Raw genomic sequence first — 25,310 nt, 5'->3', positions numbered from 1 at the left:
ATATCAAACCGCCCAATGAAATACACACTCGTTACCTCTTAGCCACTCGACGACGGCAGTCTGGCGAAACGATGGAGGAATATGCGAACGAGCTCCTACAGCTAGCCAGGGGCTGTAACTGCAAAGCTGTGTCGGCTGAGCAGAGCATGAACGACCTCGCCCGAGATGCGTTTGTGGCGGGAGTCGGATCGTCGTACATTCGACTTAAACTATTGGAGAAAGGTAACCTTGACCTTACCCAGGCAATCGAGCTAGCAGAGATGCTGGAGACGGCCTCCAAAAGCTTAGTATTGTATCCGGAAGACCACGTGGAGACAACGTGGCAGGAGCAGTCGCCAATCCCTCCTCGTCCCTCGGGTTCGAAATGCTGCGTAATGGCGTGCTCACACTCGGGCCAGACAACGGCAGCAGCTCTGGGCGGCCCGCAGTGTTACTTCTGTGGGGGAGCGGAGCATACTCGGCAACGGTGTCCCGCTAAGGCTGTGTTGTGCTCCGCCTGCGGTAAGAAAGGGCACTATTCGAAAGTGTGCCGATCTAAATCTAGGAACGGCAGTGCGGCCTGCGATTCTTCAGAGCTCGGCTCTTCGTCGTCGAAATCATCGAGGAGTTCGTCCACGTGCGAGGCCAGGACGACGCCATTACGGTCGACGGAGTTGGAGGTGTGTGACCACCAGGGGTCGCTGAGTTTGGCGCCATCACCCACGTGCGACTTATGGGAGCGGCCATGTTGGTCGGCACCGACCGCGAACGACCAGCAGGGGTCCTCCTCATCGATTTCAGCTGCCTGCAGTGGCGCTCAGGAACCAACAGTGGCGTCGATCATCCTGGACCAGGCCAAGCCTCATAGACTTGACAAATCTATGATGAATATCCAGGTAAATGACCACGTGATTTATTGTCTGTTTGACAGCGGGAGCACTGAGAGCTTTATCCACCCAGACACTGTGAAGCGGTGTGGACTCCGGATTCAACCTGCCAAACAGACAATCTCTATGGCATCGAGGTCCCGGTCTGTCACCGTGCTAGGGAGTTGCGTGGTAACTTTGACGGTGCAAGGCACAGTTTACGAGCGTTTCAAGCTCCTAGTGTTGCTGTACCTTTGCGCGCCAATACTTCTCGGACTAAACTTCATGGTCCACTTGAGGAGTGTAACCCTACAGTACGGTGGGCCACTCCCTTCACTGGCAGTGGGAGAACAGCAGCAGCCTCCAAATTGCCCAACGCACCCCGCCTGTAGTCTCTCGACGCTGAAGATCACCACACCCTCCCTGTTCCAGAATCTTGTGCCAGGCTGCAAGCCCATCGCGACTAAAAGTAGGCGTTACAGCGCTGAGGATCGGATCTTCATTAGATCTGAGGTTCAGTGGCTCCTCAAAGAAAGGATCATACAACCCAGCGCTAGTCCGTGGAGGGCGCAGGTCGTGGTGGTCAAGAGCGGGAACAAACTCCGGATGGTCATTGACTATAGTCAGACCATTAATCGATATACGCAGCTGGATGCGTATCCTCTCCCGCGCATATCTGATATGGTCAATCAGATTGTGCAGTACCGGGTGTTCTCCACCATAGACCTCAAGTCTGCCTACCACCAACTCCCCATTCGCCCAGAGGACCGACAATACACGGCTTTTGAGGCGGATGGTCGCTTGTATCACTTTCTCAGGGTTCCCTTTGGTGTCACCAATGGGGTCTCGGTCTTCCAGCATGCTATGGACCGAATGGTGGACCAGAACGGGCTGCGGGCTACCTTCCCGTACCTGGATAATGTCACCATCTGCGGCCATGACCAGCAGGACCACGACACGAATCTCCTGAATTTCCTACGCACTGCATCTCGCCTGAACTTGACCTACAACAGGGAGAAGTGTATGTTTCGTACGCGCCGTTTAGCCATCCTAGGATACGTGGTGGAAAACGGGGTCATTGGCCCTGATCCAGTCCGTATGCAGACCCTTTCTGAACTTCCCTTGCCTGCTAGTGCAAAAGCACTGAGAAGATGCTTAGGCTTCTTCTCTTTTTATGCGCAGTGGGTTCCCAATTACACGGACAAAGCCCGTCCGCTCATTAAGTCCACGACTTTTCCCCTAACGCCAGAGGCCCAGTTGGCCTTCGATAAATTAAAAGCCGACATCGCGAAAGCCACAATGCACGCTGTTGACGAGCCCATCCCCTTTCAGGTGGAGAGCGATGCATCTGATTTCGCCCTGGCCGCCACACTTAACCAGGCGGGCAGGCCCGTCGCATTTTTTTCCCGCACCCTCCAAGGCCCCGAAATCCGGCATTCAGCGGTGGAAAAGGAGGCCCAGGCCATTGTGGAGGCCGTCAGGCACTGGCGCCATTACTTGGCGGGAAAACGGTTCACCCTGATCACGGAAAAGCGGTCCGTGGCGTTCATGTTTAATAACATGCAGAGGGGCAAGATCAAGAATGACAAGATCTTGCGGTGGAGAATTGAACTCTCCACCTATAACTATGACATCATGTACCGTCCAGGGAAACTCAATGAGCCCTCGGATGCCCTCTCGCGTGGAACATGCGCCAGTATACAGGAGGACCGTTTGCAGGCTCTCCATAATGACCTATGCCATCCTGGGGTCACTCGGCTTTACCACTTTATAAAAGCCCGCAACCTGCCCTACTCGGTGGAGGACGTCAGGTCCGTAACAAGAAGCTGTCGGGTTTGCGCGGAATGCAAACCGCACTTTTACCGACCTGACCGGGCACAATTAGTCAAGGCCACTCGTCCCTTCGAGAGACTGAGTGTCGATTTTAAGGGCCCCCTTCCCTCAACAGATCGGAATGTGTACTTCCTCAATATCATTGACGAGTACTCTAGGTTTCCTTTTGTTGTTCCCTGCTCTGATACATCCGCTGCCACGGTTATCAAGGCATTCCGTGATCTCTTTACCCTGTTCGGGTACCCCAGCTACATCCATAGCGACAGGGGCTCGTCGTTCATGAGCGATGACTTGAGGCAATTCTTGCTCTCATACGGGATTGCCTCTAGTAGGACCACGAGCTACAACCCTAGGGGTAATGGACAGGTGGAACGTGAGAATGCTACAGTCTGGAAGGCTGTCTTACTGGCGTTGAAGTCAAAAAGTCTTCCAGTCTCCCGTTGGCAAGAGGTGCTCCCTGATGCCCTCCATTCTATTCGCTCCCTCCTGTGTACGGCAACCAATCCTACTTCCCATGAGAGGATGTTTTCATTCCCTCGGAAGTCTTCCTCAGGGACCTCATTACCGTCTTGGTTGACGCACTCAGGACCTGTCCTCCTGCGGCGACATGTAAGGGCCCGCAAGTCTGACCTGTTGGTCGAACAGGTCCATCTCCTCCACGCCAACCCTCAGTATGCCTATGTGGCATACCCTGACGGGCGAGAGGACACGGTCTCGATCCGAGACCTGGCGCCAGCAGGGGACGTAGCAACTCCTGTCGCTCCCATAACCCCTGTTACAAACCCCTTAACTCTTGTTTCTCCTCCGGACACGGCGCGGGCAGGATCGGGACCATTACTTAACCCTTTTACTCCCGTGTACAGCTTGCCTGAGTCCAGAGGATGGTCGCCACTTCAGGGCGTGTCAGGACTCCATGGACTACCGTCACCTCAGGGTCAACCAGCCTGTGAGTCCGTGGAAGAACAGCTGGACGCCGCCTTGGGGAGAACGCCACCGCAAGTGCCTACTCCGGTGTCACTGCCGGTATTGAGGAGGTCACAACGACGGTGCGGTCCCCCTGACCGTCTGAACTTATAGACTGATGACACTTTATTCTGTTTTTTGTACCCCGCCGGCCTTTGTTCTCAAAGGAGGGATGAATGTGGTGAACCATCGTTGGTTCCCACTGGATAGTACTGAGCCAGGGTCTGGCCAGTACTACAAGGATGTACATATGTTACTGTTGGGTTGTGCTACTTGTTGCTGTTGGGGTTAGGGTGGGGTTGTTACACCTTTGTACTGTAGTGTTGTGGTACATCCCAGTCGGGCTCCGCCTCCTGGGAGAGGTATAAAAGTCCCTGCTCTGGCTGGGACCCCTCAGTCTGGGGTCATGTATATAATTATTGGCTGCTTCATTACAGTAAATAAAAGCCTTTATTTCCCGAGCATCTAGCCTCGTGTTTGATAACGCGCATCAATGATAAGAGATTCATGTTCCACAAAGCCTCTGCCATACTCAGAGGATGCCACCTCTGCACTTCTCATAATCTGCTGGAGCACAGATTGCTGGACAGATGTAGGGGCTGGTACGTACCTTTGAAAACTGAGATATACGTCTATAATGACAGCAGTCAAAACTGATGGTAGCAGCCAGGGATTTTCTGATTCTGTCTGAACTTCTACTGAGACACTGGACATCAGCACAACTCTCTGCCTGTGCTGTGATGAAAGCTGAGACAGTGCTCATCACGCATATCATCACTGATCAGTCTGCCAGTGCTACCATTTTCACGATCAAAAGAATGGGCTCCAAGCTCTGCCCATTGTCCTTTGCCATGGTGCAGCCAGGCTTTGCATGCTGCTAGCCAGTGACTGTTATTATCTATCAGACCTGCCCAATCATCTCAGTCTGCATATTCATTTTATTTATGTCCTTGCTGTAGACTGTTTGTGCTTGGTAACTCACCGTTTGCAGATCCCAACTCTAAACTAGGCTGTAAGGTGATAGTACCAGTATCTGAACTGGTGGTTGCAAGTGTTGGATTGAGTGAAGGTGCTTCTCCCGCAGAGCTCTCTTCCTCTCCCCCCTTTCGACATGAGGTTGTAGGGGCTAAGCAGCTGGCAGTTCTTATCTAAAAGCATAAAGGGAGGGTAGTGGTGAGGGTTGGGGAGGAAAGCAGTAGGTTCATTTTCATAGCATGCACCTTTCAGAATGAGTGGACAAAGTGCATCATTCAACAATTTACCATCTTCCAGGTTGCCCTCAGCAGCGCAGGGTGCCATGATTGGCAGGTGTGTATGGGTGAGGTGCAATATATGGATATCAAGGGTCAGCACTGAGTGTCAGGATGTGATACTGGATGAGTGATAGGGCAGCAATGTGATGGGCAATGTGAAAGGCATATGATGTGGTGGGTGAGAGTTCTGCGGTTCCGATGCACTCACCCATCCTGACCACCAGAATAAGGTCACTAATTTTTTGTGGCATTGCTGCCAGATTTGTTGTGCGATACTTTGGCATTCATTACCCTCACCACCTGTGCCAATTCTTTCACAGAGGTTAGCCTGGAGGAATTTCTGTCTCATGTCAGAATCATAGCCTCCTTCGGTGTATGGACCTCTCAACAAAGTGTATTCAGGGTGATATCATAAATTCTGGGATCCCTCTCTTGATTTGCCAATGCTTCTCTCTCAGTGGCAAATAACTAGCAATCAAATGCCTGCAATCAGCTCCAGACATGACTGAGTATGGAAGCCCATGTTTAACAGAATGATCCCCCCCCCCCCCGCCGCTCGCTGATTGGTTCCCTGGGTCATGTGGCCCTTACTCTGCAGATTGATCCTTAAAAGGATAACCACCATTTTTTCATTAATCATTTGGCATTTCTGTGGAGTCCCAGTAACATTTGAGACATTTAACCCCCAAATTATAACACTTATTACATTTTATTGATAAATTATCATGAATATTTTTGTTGCTCTTTCTCAGAACTTCAATGTTCCATGTTCACAAATCTATTATTATTTTATGTCAGAAAGTAATGAATTAGCTTACACTTAGATTTGTTTTAATATAATTTGTGTAGTTCATGTAACACAGTTAATGGGAAATAATTTTCTTCTTAACCTACTGTTTGATTTTTGTGTCCTTATTGTAACATGGCGTTGGACTGACTGGATGGTGCAAGATATTCTGTTTTGTGAATGCTATGATTTTTTAAAAAGTGCAATGTAAAATGCTACTGCGGCTATGCTTTGATTTATAGCCAATCTGCATAAAACCAGTGGAGGGCCCTTTTTTGAGGAATGATATTAGGGGTTATCTGTTGCATTCCTTTTTATTCTTTGTTGTGTGTCACAGGCATTGATTGCTTTGTTGGAGGCTAAAAATCTGCAGCATTACAAGGGTTAATGTATGGTGACGTTACTGCATCCAATCACATTCGGTTGTTCAGCAGCTGGGTTAGAAAAAAAAGCATTCATGAAGCAGAGTGCAAAGAAATGCCCCAATCCCTGCAATTTACATTATTCATGAGAGGGGTAAAATCAATTTAGCTTATCATAGTAGCCCTACACAGCACCATAGTTTGGGCGTGGCAGATCATTTCATTAATTATAAGATGGACTCAAACATTTTGACACCATTTCAAAATGTATTGCAAATGAAATATTTTGCTTATTCTTATGAGCATACATTTAATAAAGAAACGTCCATAAATCTACCGTTTATGCTTTCTAATATGGTATTCTGACTGTGCAGAATATCCTTGTTATAAATACTGGAGAAGATATTTGAATGTGAACTACAAGATGTTGAAAGAAATTCAGTACTTAAATTGTTAATACTCCAGAAACGTGCACACAGACAGTGGCCACTGAGGGTACGGAAGAGGCGCTTAATATTTAATGAGCTGTCTGGGAGTGGTGGCACGGATGGGTGGGGAGGGAGGGGGAACTGGTAGGAGAGTATGCTGATCAGCAGCAGTTGACTGTGCAGCTGTCGGCAGTGCCTGTGTGAGCAAGAGAGGGAGTGAGAGACAGGGAGAGAAGGAGTGAGAGAGGAGCAAGAAAGAATAGGAAGAGAAAAGGAAAGGGATACAGGAATCATGTTGTGCTGCATTAGAAGAACTAAACAGGTACATTTTTTTTCAGTTCTTGAAACAATTCTGCAGTGATCTTTTCACAAGTTGAAATTGAAATACTTTGAGGAATATATAATTCAATATAGCATTTAAGCAAATGATTGACTTAAAATTTTGGGACTCCCAAGATATGAAATATTTGCATGAAAATATAGGGAGTTGACCATTACTTGACTGTAGAATAAAATGTGAAATGAAAGATATACAATGTTTTTATGTTATGATATTTTAAGCTTTGATAAAACCTATTCTAGATTAATGATTTAATACTTTAATGACTACAATGAACTGGAAGATTGTTATAATTCATGTTTGGCTCTGAATTCATGACTGATGAATTTTATTTCTACAGCTTAAAAGAGTTAAAATACCTGAAAGCATCAGGTTCAGTACAGCATTTGGATTCAGCCAGTGTTCCATTTGAGAATGCCTTTTCATTTGATATTCAACAAGCATAATTCTAAATCTATGGGAATTTAGCCAGTGCCCAGTTTAAATTACATTTTATTTGAAACAACTATACGATGGAGCAAATTAACCTAAAAACATTCACCTATTGATGCATAAAGGTCAGGGCTGCTGGATTTATAAAAAATAGAGTAATAGTTACAACAGTGAGTTAGTGTGTTGATAGGGATGAATAGCCATTTTAAAAAAATATGGCCAGTTGTCAGTTAATTAATCGAGTCTTACCCACTGGAATTTCAGCTTGTGATAATCGTATGATTTGGCTGCAGAGGTAGAGCTTTGGGAGTGGCACCTCCTATATAAGGCTAGCTAACACAGAACACTGGTCCTTGTGGTGGAGTCTTTCCGAACTCTCCTTTGTGTGCTGAATATATTTTTAAGATGGGGTAGTTTTCAATTAATAAAAGAAAAATGCTTTAAATTTGAACATGAAAATCTTGGAGGATAAATATAAATTGAACATTGCAAAAAACAATGTGGATAAAATCATTTTAAAAAGATGTTCCAACCTTTTCATGTGTTTTTGACACAGAAGGAAAAAAAACCTACAATAATTCTGTCATATTAAGTAACGATTTTTGCAGTAAATCTTATGGATAATAAGGTTTTGGAAAAATGCATCTGGTGGATAGGTAACCAATGCCAACTTTATAATGATTCGAATGGCTGATCACGGCATGAGCAACAACCTTATGTCTCAGCCTAGTTATTGGATTGGTGGATGTAATGGCCACATATGACATCCAATTATTGTATCTTGTTTACAGTAATTGTAAGGAAAGTGAAGAGAGATATTGCCGAAAAGCCCGACTTGCAATTTAAATGGTGTGGATATTCTGATTGTTTGGTTACAGATTACAACTGTTGTTTTCTGATTTCCCTTTTCAATAAATGTGCATTTATTAGAAAGCACAACAGAAGTTTCATTAATCAATGTAGCCATAATGGTATAATTGAGTTATAGTACAATTTATTTTAAACTGATGGATAAGATGAAATTAAATTTAGACTCTGATGCTGTCAATGTAGTTCAAGGTACATCCATTACCTCGCCCCTAAATTTGGATGTTATCTTTGAAATCAAATTTGCTGAGAGATGCATTACCGTACAGATATCAAACCTCCTAAATCTTTCCTTTCAAACCTGAATTGTAAATTGCTGGAGGAGCTTTTTCCTAAAGAAAATGAAAATTTACAACTGGATAACACAAATTTTAAAAAATGCATAATCCTATCTACTAATTAATGGATCTACCACTAAATGGGAACATAAACATTTTATTGTGCATTGACTTTGCATTCTACATAGATTAATAGAAATTATTTGAAAAGGTGTATTTTGCTAATCGTAGAGTATTCCCATAAAAAGGCTTCGACTGCAATAGGGAGTGTATGCTGGGTGGCTGGTCTATACTTCATGCCTGAATTAATCTCAGTATTTATTAATCATCAATAATGCACAACAGTGCGTTCATTAGTTTCTAATTCAATTCATCCCCTATGGTTTGGCCTGGACTCATTTCAGGTGGTTGAAATGTCCAACCAATACTTAACTGCCCTAAGCGTTGCCAATCCATCTTTCCAAGAAAGCTTTATTCTGAGTTGGAAAATTTCCTTTTGATTGTCTTTCTCTGTTTAGAGACAGCAATGTTAGGGCGGGGAGCTATATTAGTTTAAAGCACCCAAATAAAATGATGACTAGTGAATTTTTAAGCATTCCTAATATCTACAGTCCTCTACCAGCAATGAAACAAGAAGGTTTGATTAAGCAAAAAAAGGTTTAACAATTATTTATTACATAGTTGCAAAATGGGAGCACAAGCAGACAATAAAGGACTAACTTCTGGGCAGTCTTAATTATACTACAGGGTAATTGTTATTCCTGTTAAGACTGAGGATGGTGGGAGTGCTCTCTGTATCTGAAGAAAGTGGGTTGCCAGTCCTCTGGAGAATTTACATCATTTCTGAATCATGCTGATGATGTAAACCTTTGTGCTATGTGATGAGCTTTTGTTACACAATAGACCTAACATGTTTATTGTAGATACTATGTTAGAAACTAAAATGCAAGTGCTGCTTGTAAGAAAAAATAAATGAATTATTTTGTGTCAGTGCAAGCTGTATTCCAAGCCAATGAGAAGTGAAAAATATCTGGTTTCCAATATATCATAGTGTGGTGTTCTGTATGATAAGTCAGGATGGTATAGATACAATATTTATCATTGGAATCTTTACCTCAAGGCACTCAATTGCTTAAAGTCCATCAGGATTGGAATCGTTAAACACTTGCAAAGTTGTAAACCCATGTTGATCCTTAGTAGTTTTCTATGAAGCCTTGGTCCACTGGCAGACAGAAGTAACTGTCTCATTTTTTTGCCATTTAGCTGAATGGGAGAGGCAGTCTAATATGTCCCAGCACCGCGATTGAGTCAGACTTTCAACAATCTTAAAATAATTTCAAATTATTTCCTCTTGGTTACTTTTCTTGCAGTTATGTAGCTAACTATATCAGTGTTTACTTTTGTAATGTATTTCAGCTGCAATCTTCCAAAAATAAACCTATGAGACTTATTAGCCTTACAGAAAATATACAGATAATGCACACCCTATCATGCATCATTGGATGGCCATTCACAAGAGTTGACCTTTCACTAAAAAGGTAGTCATAAAAAGGAAAAGCTACGACTGCAATAAACTCTATTTTATGTCTCTGATTTCTAATTATATTGGAAGGCACATCCCTGTTGAGGGCAGACGCCTCCCTGTGGGAGGGCAAGAAAAGTTGGTTGTGTGCCTTCTGGCAGACAGCCAAGACGTACATTATTGGAGATCTGGAAGCATATTGCTTTTTAAGGTGTGTCCTCCAGGCAGTGCTAGTAAAGGAAAAATATTAGGAGGACAAAGAGTAATAAAGCTTTAAAATGGTGCGTACTCTTAATTGGGGGGAAAACGATGTGCATTTCAAAAATGGTTACATATTTATTGACATGTTTTTCTGCTATTAATGTTATTAAATAAATGGTGTATTTTGATACTGTTAATATTTTAAACTAATGAAATCCATCCTCATCCTTCAAAGCTGCCTGTTTCTTATTTCATAAATCTTTGATTTTTCTTAAATTCAAAATTCCTTGTCAAGGTAAGTTGCTTGAACTGGTATTTAAATGTTTGCAGAACAAGATGCACCTCGGTGATTGCAAAAGACTAAATTACTGCACAGTGTATTTGGAAGAAAGCATAATGCTGACATTTGTCTCTGTTAAATGAGACTAAGCAATTCTTAGCAGGGTTAAGATCAGGATTTGCTAAATAATTCGAGCTTGTGCCAGGATGAAAACTGTTCCTCTGCACTTCCCTACATTCATGATTAAGCAAGTTTTATTTCTTTATCACTATTGTAATACATTGAAGCTTCTAAATTTTTTTGATCTCAGACTCTGCAAATGATACCCTGAGCAGATGCTTCCTGCAATATTTAAAGCAAGCAAATTCTAAATTGCTCATGATGGACCCGACAGACCCCACTGTCATTGAGACTTTTTTCACTACTCTGGTCATGATTTAAATTGTGTAATACTTTTAAAACACCAGATCACTCATGATGTCACAGATATACCTGATGAACACTTGGCATCTTGTGACTTCCAACTTTAGAGTCCAGAAAGGTGCTAAACATCCACCTCTAGTCTATCCCATCTGACTTCAACTCAATCCAACTCCACTCTGCTGGAAGAACAGCCACTGCTCTTTTCTCCCCCATTTACTTGTGATGTGTGTCCTCAGTTAAAGCATGGACTGATCCTTTTTTGTTTTAGCTGCAAGGGGCTTCAAACTTGTTCTACACCCACTCAGCAGAATGTTGGAAGGAAACTACAACAAAGAAGAAATTTGGGACAGGCAGACAGTATCTAAAATAATAGAACACCCATTTCTAGTAAGCAGACACTCATTGGTATTCCAAAAGTAATCCAATTTCTTTCATGTATTTGTACAAGTGCAAGAACTCCTCACTGTCACTTTACCTATTCGCGTTCTGTTTTATGGTGAAAGTATCTTTTTTGCAAAAGATTTCCAGTATATAAACTATTGTCTTTTGTATTTTTAATTTTGGGGCCATGCCTGTTTTCTTTGTTTTTGCCCGCAAACTTGAATGCACTGCACTTGTTGCTTCATTCCATATTCTCAGCTGGTGATGAAAGAGAACAAAAATATACACATTACCTTCAGCATCAAGCAATGAAGGCCTGGTAACATTTGACACACTGGTCTTATCTTGCAGCAAAATCACCCTTGTACAGCTGAACAGTGAATGATGATGGTGTTGAAAATTACATAGAAACCCATGATCCATTCACACTTGTGCTCGCTAAAAATGGATATGTGACAAGAGTTGTAATGATGGAATGCAGAAATCCAATTTGTGAAAATGGTGCGAATATACTCAGTTTCTTAAATAAATGCTATTAGAAGAAAAATAATTTGATTCCAATTTTACCTGGGAACCAATTTTCAGTAAGTAAGTTGATATATGGATTAGGACCTCACCCACAGCTCCAGAAGTAAATCCCAAGGTCATAACTTCTAGGCCTCACATCCTACTCCAGTTGGGAAAATCATTAGCTGCATGTCAGCAACAAGTCATTGGCTGGATTGTTTGTGGATCATCCTGCAGGGCTGCCCATGATTGAGGAGGGTTGGGTCACAGCCGAGACCAGGTTGAAGACTCCAACTGCACCTTGCCTCAAAATAATAATTCATAAAATAATTAAAACCTTTCCTCTTCTAACCCAATCAACTTTGTGCAGGGAACACTATCACTTCCCATGTAGGCTACCAATTAAACATTACAGTCAGGTTCTGTTTACATTCAATATGCAAATTGCATCTGCCCGCTTTGGATGGGTATTCTTGCCATCTGCTCAGGAGACTAGGTGAGAATCTGAATCCAGCAGCTCCGGATGGCCTCTGGTCAGGTAAGTAACATGGAACCATTTTAACTTGAATGGTTTCTGTCAGGTGGGTAGGGTTTAAATCACTCTTTATCTTTGAGTACAGAATTAATTAATCGTATAAGTTGAGCATTACTTCTGTTTGACAACCTTCTCCGATTTGCAGCTACTCTTACCAGCAGATCTACAATCATTGTATATCACGATCATCTGTCTTGTGCATCCATTGTAACTTGTGATGTCTGTCATCCAACTACACTTAGGTTGACCCTGTTTTCTGCTGCTCTCCACTTTGCCCTAGCTTTTTAGCTCTGACCAAATGGCCAAAATGCTGACTTTTTTCAAGATGTCTCTTTTTGAATTCCTATTACTTTCGTAATTTCAAGCAGCTTTTAATTTGTCTTGTGATCTGTATATTAAATTTTAAGATTTTCCAACACTGAGGCAAAAATGTTTCAAATAACTTCCTGAGTGAAGTATTTTCATGTTAGATAACATGAGGACAAAAAAAATCTCATTCATTTTTGGAAAAATCTGACTTGAGCAAACCCAAGCCACCATTAATTCAGCATGAAAGATATGTAATGGGTAAAATCATTAATGACTATCAGCCCATTCCATCATCTGCCAGATAAGTATAGAAAGCATTAAAACTATTCAATCCTCAATCAAGACATCATTAAGATGCACTCTTTGTGAAAGTTAATCACTTCATAATCTTCCCCATGGACACTGCAAAGCATGAAGATAGACCCTCGACAGACCTGAGCCTTGCCAGAATTGTCGGCCTCATGGAGATGCAGGGTATGATTGACTACAAATTGTATGCTTCATTGGAAGAGTGTCGAGTCTGTATAAAAATAGAGGTTTTTAGTCACTGAATGTCCAGCTGTTGTGCTGACATGACTGTGCAACATGGAGGTTTCAACATATACCAGTTTTCAATTCCTCTTCTCCTTGCCACATCCTCTGCAACAGTTGATGTGAACTCCTGAAGCAATATCACTTTTGGGTGATAGTGTAAAACACTACATGAATCAATGTCATCTATTTTACTCATCTGCCAAAGTCAAAATTATCCATTGTCTGTTCGAGATGGTCACATTGCCTTGGCAGCTGATGAAAGTACATAAAAGTATGAAGTCCCTCCTCCAATGCAGGTTGTCTTCCTGGCATTATGAGCTGCTTTGTCCTGCAAAAGGAAGAGTCTGTTAGTAGTATACTGGAGAGTTCCGAACATCTGCGTATGAGGGTAGAAGAGTTTGTGTAGGTAGTACTTGGCAGACTTTGGAAGTGGCAGCTGCAGGTATCATTGAAGGTTGCTGCAATGAGTGGATGAGGAGAAAATGAAATGGGTTACATCAAGATTTTAATTGCAGTAAATTGATGGGAATGGAAGTCTTGCTTCAGATCATTCAACATGACATTCAAGTCCAAAGGGTTAAAGTACAGGGATTGGTAATGTGGTGGGGCAGCCTTCTCCCATTCTTCAGAAATAAAATATTCCTCTTCCTCATTTCCACTATTGAAGGCTCCAGGACATTGATGGAGAATCTGGGCACCCTCCCTGTCTTCAACACAGATATTAGTTTCAGCTGAGCTCCACAATAAGCACTCATCATCCCCTTTAAGAGAAGCCAGCAGTGAAGAGACATTCACCCAAAATCTTCCCCATAATGGACAAGTTGTCCAATAGCCAATGTGAGGCAGAGCCCTGAAAAAGGGTCATGGCTTGTGTTGACATCATCAGACAAGCATCAAGTAAGTTGAAAGCTAACTCCAATGTCTCTTTATATCATTTATTTTTTTGTATTTGTTGTTCCATGGAACTTGTGTTTGGATCCATTCTAATCGTCATGTTACTATCACATAATGATAGAACAAACCATTTAATCAAAATTAGATTAAAAGTGTAATCGTTGCCTGGAGACAATCTTTTGCAATAAGGCAGCTACGTTAAATACCAGTCCTGGAAATGAGCATATAGTCTAGGCTCACACTTCAGTTCAGTACTGAAGAGGCATTTTACAGGTGAGCTCTGCTTCATGAAGAGTAGGGAGCTTTCTGAAAATCCTGGCTACCATTCAGCCCTCCAGAAATGTGATTTTAAAGTACAAATAGGCTAACTATTCATCTCATACACTGAGACTGTGTGCAAATTGATTGTTTTATATTCATGGAATGCAGCTGTTGCTGGCAAGGCCTGTGTTTGTTGCTTCGTAATTACCCTGTATTTACCTACAAAACCTGTGACAGCATTTAAGTATCTTAAGTTGTCCTGAGGATGTGAAAAGCACAATATAAATCTTAATCCAATGATGAAGCCCTTTCTGGTGTGTGTGCACAGCTCTGGCATTTCCAGGGAAGCAATTTTCATTTTAATTTGCAGAGCTTCCAATTATTTGGTAAAATATTCGAAATGTAAATTAAACAAGTCAAAATTTTAGAATATAGTACCTGGGAGTTGAGCTTTGGTTTCAGGAAGATTTCTCAGACCATCAGGGGATTCTTACCAACTTGTAAGCATGTGGTAAGATTTGGTAACAACATTAAAGATGTGCCCATAAACACTAGTGTGTTAAAATGATGCACCAGAATATGGCATCTAGCCATGGTGTGGGGTATGATTTTCCCACCTCTCTGCACATGGTGCAGATTGCACCAATCCCAGAAAATAGCATGCGGGCCTAAAATGAGCAGCTTTGTACCCAGCGCCAATGTTCTGGCCTTTTTTCTAATGGCGCAAACTGGATTGTGTATATAAAGGGTGCGAGGCCTATTAGTATAAAGTAGTATTTAAATATGCGTAGCCCTTCAACTCCCAGTGCGTGGGATCTTCCAGCCTTGGGGCACGCCCGAGAACAGCAAAAATCACTGGCGTGATGTCTACTCTGGGGGCTCGGAGGCCATTGAAGCCCCTGGGTGGTTGGGGGAATGGTCAAATAGTGCTCACCTGGCAATGAGCACTGCCAGTGTACCAGAGACGGTACCAAGGGGTGGGAGCCTATCGTGCAGGGGCAGATCATGATTTGGGGGGTGGGGGGAAAAGGTGAGGGCATGTCAGGGGTCTGGTGGGGGACCCATCTGCAGGGCCCCAATGCTCCTGCCCCGATGCTGGCGACCCATGTAGGGGAACATGCCGCCGATGGGGGAGGGTGTCCCGATATTCGTGGGGGGGAGGGAAAGAGGGGAGAGAGAGAGGGGGGGGGGAGGGATAGAGGGGAGAGAGAGAGGGGGAAGGGTCTCCTCGTGCACTGAGATCAAGGCACCCTTGTGCAATGGCATCTGAGCGCTCTGAAGCCAGACACAATGGCGTGTTTAGTCCCAACCTTCCTCCCCCCCCCTCCCCCCCCCCCCCCCCCCCCCCCCCAATACCAGCGCAAACTCCGTAAAAGCGCAATGCAGGACGTGCCTGAGAGACTGGCATAGACCACTCCATTATTCTTGCTGTTATGACACTTCAGTTTTTTTGGGGGTGGGTGGGGGACTACGCCTGTGATTTTTCAACGGACTTTTTTATTTCTAGATATAAAAAATCTAAATAAGACAGAACAGGGATATTCCCAGAGAATCTTTTCAGTGAAACAGGAGGGAGAGTATCTGAATAATTCAGGAGACTGAAGTCTTTGTTTAATTTTGTGGTATTATTTAAGAGGGCAGTTTTTGACTTGCACCTAAAACCTGGGGGTGGCGGGGTGATGGCAGAACAGTGACACTACCCTCCTGAAACCAGCTTCTGGAGGCCTAAACCCCAAATTCCTTTCAATTGCTCAGCCCCCTTTTTTAAGTCGAGTGGGCCAAGTTGTGGCAGGGCTGGTTTCTGCTCAGCAGCAGTGCAAGAGTTGAGTTGTCATAGCAACTGCAGCAGTGTGGGGAGAGGGTGCAATCAGACAATAGGCATATGATCAGCTAGCAAACAGAATCAAAATCTCCAAAGTAAAGTTCATTTGCAGTGAGACCAGGGTGTATTTGTGATCTGGTTGCATGTAAACAGGCATTTAAAGGATCGGAAAGAGCACCATGGTTCATCTGTCTGGTCACAAACATGCCAACGAGTCGGTCAGGATTTCACCATGGTGACATCAAGATGCTTGGAATACATTTCATTAGTAGACATGGCCAGGTGTCGTCAGTCATGTAAAGAATCTGCTTGCAGGTAACTTGGGGGGAAAAAGCATACCCTTCACAAAAGTATGCATTATAGCAACAGGTGAGAGGAGCTTTGCCAAATCACTAAATAACCCTAGGATGGTGTCATAACATCAACCCTCTTTCCCCACCCAAATTGTCTTTGTGTTCTGAATCGATGTTCAAGTCCATTATGATTTGCAGTCTGTATCTGAAATTATTTGGGCATCTACGAGGCTCTGTGGACTATCAGCAGCAGCAGAATTGTAATCTATAACCTCATAGCCTAGCAAATCCCTCCACTTGGCAATCAGCATTATGTCAAGGGATCAAGTCTGGCACAATTAGCACGGCACAGTGGTTAGCACTGCTGCCTCACAGCGCCATGGTCCCAGGTTCGATTCCCGGATTGGGTCACTGTCTGTGGAGTTTACATGTTCTCCCAGTGTCTATGTGGGTTTCCTCTGGGTGCTCCGGTTTCCTCCCACAGTTTGAAAGACGTGCTGGTTAGGTGCATTGCTCCGAACAGGTGCCGGAGTGTGGCGACTAGGGGAATTTCACAGTAACTTCATTGCAGCGTTAATGTAAGCCTTACTTGTGACTAATAAATAAACCTTAAACATTAAATTAGCAGTGCAGAAGAGCATGCCAGGAGCAGCACCAGGTATAACCAACCTGATGAAGCTACAACAACAAAATTTGCATTTATCTACTGTCTTTAATGCAATTTTCCAAAGTACTTTCACAGGAGTGTCATAACTCAAAGTAAAACCATTTCAAAATTGTTAAAATCTGGTACCATTGGCATCAGTACTCCTGGAGTTTCATGTTCAGGTGTACAAGACCAGTTCAGCCAGTACCAGCCATTTCCCAGTTGGAGAAGCTGAGAGGTTTTGGGGGGCAATTCTAGAGCTTCAGGCCTATAAATTAAAATATGGCTGCCAAAGGTAGAGCAATTAAAATTGGGGATGGTCATGAAGCTAGAGTTAGTTGAGTGCAGATATGAGGGTTGTGGGGCTGACGCAGATTAGAGATAGGAAGTGGGGGGGAAAAACCATGGAGGAACTTGAAAACAAGGATGAGAGTTTTTAAATGGGGATGCTGCTTAACTGGGAGCTAAAGTTCATCAGTTGGCGATAAAGAAATGTGGTTTAAGTAAGAATGAGCAGCAGAGTTTTGGATGACCTCCAGTTAACAGAGGATAGAATTTGGGAGGTGAGCCAGGGAGGTGCATTGGAATAGTCACGCCTAGTTGAAAAAGGCATGCGTTAGAGTTTCAGCAGCAAATGACCTGAGGTAGAGAGGCAAAGTTGAAGGTAGTAATAGGTCTTACTGATAGAGAAGATGTGTGGTCGGAAGCTCAGCTCAGTGTCAAATATGACACCGAGGTTCAAACATTTTGGTTCAGCCACAGATATTTTGTCAGTGAGTGGACTAGAATCAATATCTGAAAAATAGAATGTGGAGCAGGGATTGAATCAATGGCTTCAACCTTTCCAATATTTAATAGGAGGAAATGTCTCATTATCCAATCCTGGATGTCAGCGAGGCAGTCAGATAATTTAGTCGAGAGATGTGGCGGTGAGGTTGAGCCGAATGTCCCTAATATTCATATGCAAATAGCATAGGAATACATTCGTGCTAATAAAACAAAAGCAGTATGCTATGGAAGGAGCTAAGTGACCCCACATCCAATAATTCAAAGCTTACACTTCTGTTGCATTCAGTTGTAAATAGTGGTGACAGGAAGCAATCACATCCCTTTAAATTAAGGTTCATGCAAAAGATAGTGGTTAAAAAATAAAATTAAGACTCTTTATCTGAATGCACAATGCATTTGTAACAAGATAACTGACCCAGTGGCACAAATACAGATAAATGGATTTGATATAATGGTCGTTTCAGAGTCATAATTGCAAGGTGACCAGAGTTGGCAAATATTCCAGGATACACAACATAGATTAAAAAATGAGGAAGAGTATCACTGATAAAGGTTAGCATAAGGACAGTAGTAAGAATCTCAACTCAACAGATTAGGAAATAGAATCACTCTGACTGGAGATTAGGAATAACAAGGGTGGAAAACAATGATTGGAGTGGTTAATAGGTCATTGAACAATTTTTTTTTGAGGTAGTCTGGAAGTTGAATTTGCTCAATGCTTTCACAACTTACCAAGAATCATTCTGGGATAAGCTATTTTAGATCTGGCATTGTATATGTGACAGGGTTAATTAATACATTCAAAATTGGTTTATATAGGTGTGAATCAGCCACGGTTGATTGGGCAGATAGACTAAAAGGTATGGTGGGAAATAATCAAACTTTTTAAAGAAATATTTCAATGTTCAATAAACCTACTTCCCATTTAAAAAGTAAATAAAAGTTCAGTGATAATCCAACTAATCTTGCTAGGGAAGGAAAAGCTTATGTTGTGAAGAATAGTAAGCCTGAGAATTGTGAAGCTTCAGCAAACGGCATATAAAAGATTGATAATGAAGAAAATAGAATATGGTGATAAAGTAGTCAAGGATATAAAAACAATTTGTAAGCATTTTTATAAACATTGGTCCCCATAAAGGAAAGACAGGAGAAAACATCAAGGGGAATGAAGAAATGCAGAGACATTGAACAAATATTTAGTGTCTGTCTTCACAGTAAAATACACAAGTCACATACCTGAAAGAGTGTAACCAAGAGGCTAACGAGTGAGAAACTTGGTCATTTAATATAATCAAGGGAAAAGTATTAAAGGAACTGAAGAAACTAAAAGCCAACAAATCTCAGTAGTAATTTTCATGTGTTTTCTGACCCTTGTTTCTAATCTCCACCCATGCTAATTCGACATCCTGACCTTGAGTCGAAGTCCTTTCTTACTATTGTAATGCCTACATCCTAGGATTCTAAATGAGGTAGCTGCAGGGATAGTGGATGTATTGGTTATGATTTTCCCAAATGCCGTGGTTCCAGAATGTGAGTTCAGAATTGTAATGCTGCTATTCAAGAAGCGGAAGAGAAAACAGCTTTTTTTTTTGAGGGTGTAATTGAAGGGCATTCAGTGGATGAAGTATACTTGGATTTCCAAAAGGCATTTGATAATTTGCCACATAAAAAGGTAACAATCAAGGTAAGAGTTTGTGGACTTGAAAGTAATATATTAGCTTGGATAGATAGTTGGTAATAGACAGGAAACAGGAGGAATAAACAGGACATTTTCAAGCTGGCAAAGTATAACTGCTGGTGGGCCACAGCTATTTATAATCTATATATAAATGACTCAGATGAAGACACTAAGATATATCTAAGCTTGCTGATATACAAAGCTAGGTTGGAAAGCAAGCTGTGAGAAGGATTCAAAAAGATATAGATAGTTACATGAGAGGGGAAAAAGGTGGTGGATGGAGTATAAAGTCAAGTGTGAAGTTGTTCACCTTGGCGTTAAGGATAGAATATTTTTCAAAAGGTGTGATTCATGGTCAGGGGAATTTGTGTGTCCTCATAAAAGGAACACAAAATTAGCATGCAGGTACAGAACTGGGAAGGCAAATGGGATGTTGGCCTTTAATGCAAGGGAGTGAGATTACAAGAATACTTTGCTAACATTGTATAGGGCTTTGATGAGAGTCCTGCGCACAATTGGGGCAGGATTTTCTGGCTGTGCTTGCCCCAAGACTGCAAAATCCCGCCCAAGGTCAACGGACCTCTGCATGTTCCTGTCCCGCCCACTAGATAGGCAGAACGGGAAAATTCCACTCTTGGTCTCTGTTTTTGAGGAAGGATCATAGAATTCACAGAATCCCTACAGTGCCATTTGGCCCGTTGGGTTTGCAGTGACCCGAGTCATACCCAGGCCCTATTCTTGTAACCCCACATATCCCTACTAAGGGGCAATTTAGCATGGCTAATCCACCTAACCTGCAGATCTTTGGACTGTGGGAGGAAACCGGGGCACCCACACAGACACGGGGAGAACATGCAAACTCTATACATCACCCAACGCTGGAATCAAATCTGGGTCCCTGATGCTGTGAAGGCAGCAGTGTTAACCACTGCCACCATTCTGCCCCTATATAGGATATACTTGCATTGGAGGTGGCACAGCAAAATTCTCTAGATTGGCTCTTGGAATGAAAAACTTAATATCCCAGGAGTTTACAAAGATGAGAATAGGTTTCATTGAAATATACCAAAGGGGTTTCACATCATAGACATAGAGAAGTTGTTTCCTCTGACTGGGTAATCTAGAACACAATGTCAGTCATATTAAGAGAACAATTCAGGATTGAAATGAGGAACAACTTCTTCACTCAGAGGGTTGTGAATCTTTAGAATTTTTGGAATTTCCTATCCCAGAGGGTTGTGGATGCTCCTTTGAGAATATCCAAGGCTGAGTTAGATTTTTGCTCTCCTGGGGAATCGAGATATGGGGAATGGGTGAGAAAATTGAGTTGGGGCAGAAGATTTGCCATGATCACATTGAATGTTGGAAGAAGTTCAATGGGCCAGCTCCTATTTATTTTGTCCTTGTGACAAGAGGAGGAGGTTGCATGAACTTGCCCATCCTCAATGATGGTGGAGCCCAATAAATTGAATGAGCTGCAACACTGGCATCTATCCAACAAAGCATAAAGTTATCCAGTGTTATCCTGCCTAGAAAAAGTGAGATAATTCCAATTTGAACAATGACCACATCAATGTAAAATGGATCATCATCAAAGGAAGAGAAGGTATTGTTGGTGTTGCTATCAAGTAGGGAATGGTGACATATTTCCAACCCAAAAACAGAAAATGCTGGAAAATCTCAGCAGTTCTGACAGCATCAGTGGAGAGAGAATAAAGCCAAATGTTTTGAGTCTGGATGACCCTTCATCAGAGCAAAGAAAATCAGACAAGATATATGCTGAGAGGTGGGGAGTTGCGGGTGGAGGGTAGTGCTGTGATCGGACAAAGGAATGTAAATGATGATGAAGGCAGCTGAGAAAGGTGTTAAAAGTGTCCATTAAGTGATCAGATTGTGTGAATGGTAGGACAGAGGTGCAGATTGTTAAGGGACTATCTGAGGAATGTGGCAGTTGCCCTGGGGTTGGGGTTGGGGGTGTGGGTTTGAATTCAAGATGGAGAGCGAGAACGGAGAAGTGGAAAACAAAAGTGAGAATGAAGGGTCATAAAAATGGATGAATGAGATGAAAAGAAGAAATGAAATAAAATAAATGGACATGGGGTGAAGGTAGAGGGGAGAGTTCGTGCTCTGAAGTTGTTGAACTCGACGTTCAGTCTGGAAGGCTGTACAGTAGGACCCAGACCTTCCTGTTGCTTGTCATGTCAACACAACACCCTGCTCTCCTATCCACAAGTCTTCCCTTGGCCTGTTGCAATGCTCCAGTGAACCCCAATGCAAACTGGAGGAATAGTACCTCATCTTGTGATTGGGCACTTTACAACCATTTCACTTCTATTTTCCACTTTTCCATTCTTGTCTCCAAACTCCCCACCCCGCTTCAGGGCAGCTGCAACATTCCTCAGGTAGTCTCTTGACAATCTGTACCTCTGATCTGCCATTCACACACACTGATCACTTAATGGACACACTCAGTCTTCATCATCATTTACATTCCCATTCTCCTATTGTAGTCCCTCCCCCTGCCGGCTCTCGTAGCATAAATCTTGTCTGATTTTCTTTGCTCTGACGATGGGTCATCCAGACTCAATGTTGGCTCTATTCTCTCTCCACAGATGCTGTCAGACCTGCTGAGATTTTCCAGCATTTCTATTTGTTTCAGATTCCAGCGCCCACAGTATTTTGCCTTTATCGACATATTTCCAAGTTAGAGTGGTGTGTGACTTTAAGGGGAAATTCCAGATGGTGGCGTTCCCACTGTCTGCTACAGTTGTCCTTCTGAATCATAGAATCCCTACGCACCTTGTAGTTGGTACACACTGCTGCCCCTGTGTGTTGGCGGAGTGGAGGGAATGGATGTTTGTGGATGGGATGCCAATTGAGTGGACTATTTTGTCCTGGATGATGTTGAGCTGCTTATGTTGGAGTTGCACTCATCCAGGCAAGTGGAAAGTATTCCATCACACTCCTGATTTTTGTCTTGTAGATGTTGGGCAAGCTTTGGGGAGTCAGGAGGTGAGTCATTTGCCACAGGATTCCTAGCCTTTGACCCCCCCCCCCCCCCCCCCCCCCCGGGCCAGGATATTAGTACTGGGGGTTCAGCGACGGTACTGCCAATGCATGTCTAGGGGAGGTGGCTGGATTCTCTCATTTTGGTGTTGGTCATTGCCTAGCACTTGTGTGGCACGAATGTTACTTTGATGAATGAATTAAAGAAAAACTTTCTGGTGTCTCGAGTTGAATGTTCCTGTTTTAATGCAATCTGAGATCACTTGCATTGATAAAACTCATTTCAAGTCCTCCAAGATGTCCCAAAGTGATTAACTGCCAAAATAAGTGCAATAGGCTCTACAAACAATCTTAAACATTGCAGTGACATTGTAATTACTTCGTGAGATTCTAAAGAGCATGTGTAAATGAACTCATAATTTTAAAATTATTTCTTCCACAGTATAGGTCTTTCATGCTTCAATAAAGTGTAGAATTGGGAACAATGGGAGTCAATAAGATCGTCATTATTTTGGTCTGCTCTATTGATACAGAAATTGACCTGGATGTTACATGTTTATTTCCTAGGCTGTCAGCCAGGTGATGAGGAATATATTTTATACCAGATCCTAACCACACCGGAGCTGAATAAATTACTTTGGACATTTGACATTTAAGTGGTGAACTTTTCATTTGTGTGCTGCTAATTTGCCATCCTAAAGACCTGCTCTTTTAAATCTGCCTTTAGGAGGTAAACCCTCTTAAAAAGAAATTCCATCGAGAGTGAATCATGGTGGCTGCTGCATGAATTAAACAAGTTCACAGTTTGGAAAGGTGGCTTTCAATTTCTTTTTATGCTGCGTTTTCTAAAGTTTGTCTCGAGGAAAAAAGAGTGGGTGTGTGGGGAGGTGTGAATGTTTGAATTGTGTTTGTGAACTTTGTTCATGTGTTTGTGGGTGTATGTTAATGTGTGTACACATGGGGTCATAACTTTCTCGGAGTGGTAATTAGCATTGGATTGCCACTTTGTGTCCAATTATTTATGTGAAGTTTCTTCTGCGCCTGCCCTTCCAACTCAGGCTGGGCATGATCCAGGCAGTGCAGCAGTCCAGCTCCATTTTACAGCACTAGCTGCCATAAACCAGGTAGTTTAGACATCCATTGAAATTGACAGACCAAGGAGTAGGTAAGTGGATAGGATTTGCAAGGTGGGGAGTATGAGGTCAGATGAGGTTGGGATGGGGTGTTGAGCGGGCTAGGATATCAGGAAGGTCAGACATTGGTGTCGGAAGGATGGGGAATGTCATGGGGTGGCAAGTGGGAGAAATCCCATGGGTGTGGGGGGCAGGGGGAGAAAGTAATTGGATGTGGGGGAACCCGGTGTGGGAGGATTCCCATTGGGAGAAGTGACCGGAAGGGTCAGGGATGGGGGCCGGTACTGAACAACAGTTACCCAGAAATTAGTGTTTTTCTTCTTTTCATGGTAACTGTGGATTACATCCAGAACCATCAGAAGTTTGTGATTTAAATCACATTTTCAGATACTTCTTAGTGCAGGGTAATTGCTCAAGGGAAGTTTGCACATCTGGGCAATCGCCTTGCAAATCCTTACCTTTGTTCCTCAGAGGTGATTCCCTAGTGCATCTTTTGAGGCATGTATTTTCATGTGTGGTCTGAACATATGCGTATCTGGGTGGGGAGGGGGGGGTGGATGCTGTGTATTTGTATGTGTGCAAGGATTGTGTGTATATTTGTGTGCCTGTATGTGCATTTGTGAACATGTCTAATATTATATTTGTGGGATATATATTTTCAATATACAGGAATGTATGTGAGACGACGAGTGTTGAGAAATCTCCCTCCCTCATATCTATGAGGACTGTTCAATAGGTCTGTTCATTACTGCCCTGCCTCCTAGACTGGGCTGTTAGTTGGGGTGAGGTATAGTAGGGATTGACTCTCAAATCATGCTATGAAGATTGAAATGGGGCACTCAATATTTTATGTTCAGGGAGAGTATAGTATACCAATAAGATGTAGTTTGGTCTTGGTGATGGATTTATTGGCGGAAGCCATTTGTTAAATATTTCATGGCAGGAAAATTGAAACGCAATAGGGACCCTCTGAAACTCCATTGAAGGGAAATTCCAAAGAGCTCAGCAGAAGTCTGCCTGCTCAAGGAAACATAAATGTTTCTTATCTTCATTCAAACAGGCTGCCTTCCTGTCAGACTGACTCAACCCCAACCCCCCTCTCCCAAATTCCAAAGAATAGCCTTTTAGTAATAAGTTAGTCTGCATATAAATACCTTTTGCTGGAATCTCTCTGAATCATTGCCATTTTCAATATATAAATGTAACAATCGTGAGTACTCGCCTTGAACCTTTAAGCACTGAATTCCACTTTCCACATTTGCAAAATTTGTTCATCTAGTAATGTAGCATAACTTCTATGGAATTATAATATTTTTAAAGTTTTCATTCCTAAATTTTTCAGACTTTTTTTATTTTGGGGACCATAAAGGAATTTGAACCCCCAAGATTAATAATTGTCACATTTTCCTGTGAAAAGGATGAAACATTCAAAAATCTGGAGCCTGGCCCTAATCCATCTCCAACAGTCCAACTTCCAGTTTAAGTGCAGGCCATTTGAGTGGGGGAGGGGTTGCAGGTGACTAATCCCCCACACATGATGGGATTCCTCTGCAATTGGACATCCCTTGCGATTGGATCATCCTTAGATTGAACTATTCAATGTTCAACTCCCTCCCCAATCTCATCCGAACCCACCCCTCCCTTGCTCACCAACTGTGGCCAATATCTGTCCATTTCCATCTTACCCCCTACTCTGGAACCTAGCTGC

At 42.8% G+C, this 25,310-nt stretch overlaps 1 protein-coding gene across 1 annotated transcript in view; it reads left to right on the top strand.

Annotated features, from left to right (window-relative positions):
- Positions 1–6,619: 6,619 nt before the first annotated feature.
- gap43 (growth associated protein 43) overlaps positions 6,620–25,310 on the top strand; it is a 210,635-nt gene continuing 191,944 nt past the window's right edge. Inside the window, exon 1 of the mRNA XM_078232539.1 lies at positions 6,620–6,793. Coding sequence (XP_078088665.1) covers positions 6,764–6,793 — 30 coding nt within the window. The 5' untranslated portion in view covers positions 6,620–6,763. The remainder of the gene's footprint in view (positions 6,794–25,310) is intronic.

This window comes from Mustelus asterias, chromosome 17 (genome assembly GCF_964213995.1).
Source record: "Mustelus asterias chromosome 17, sMusAst1.hap1.1, whole genome shotgun sequence".
NCBI lineage: Eukaryota > Metazoa > Chordata > Chondrichthyes > Carcharhiniformes > Triakidae > Mustelus > Mustelus asterias.
Note: the sequence above shows the minus strand (reverse complement) of the source record. Positions and strands in the feature narration are given on the sequence as shown.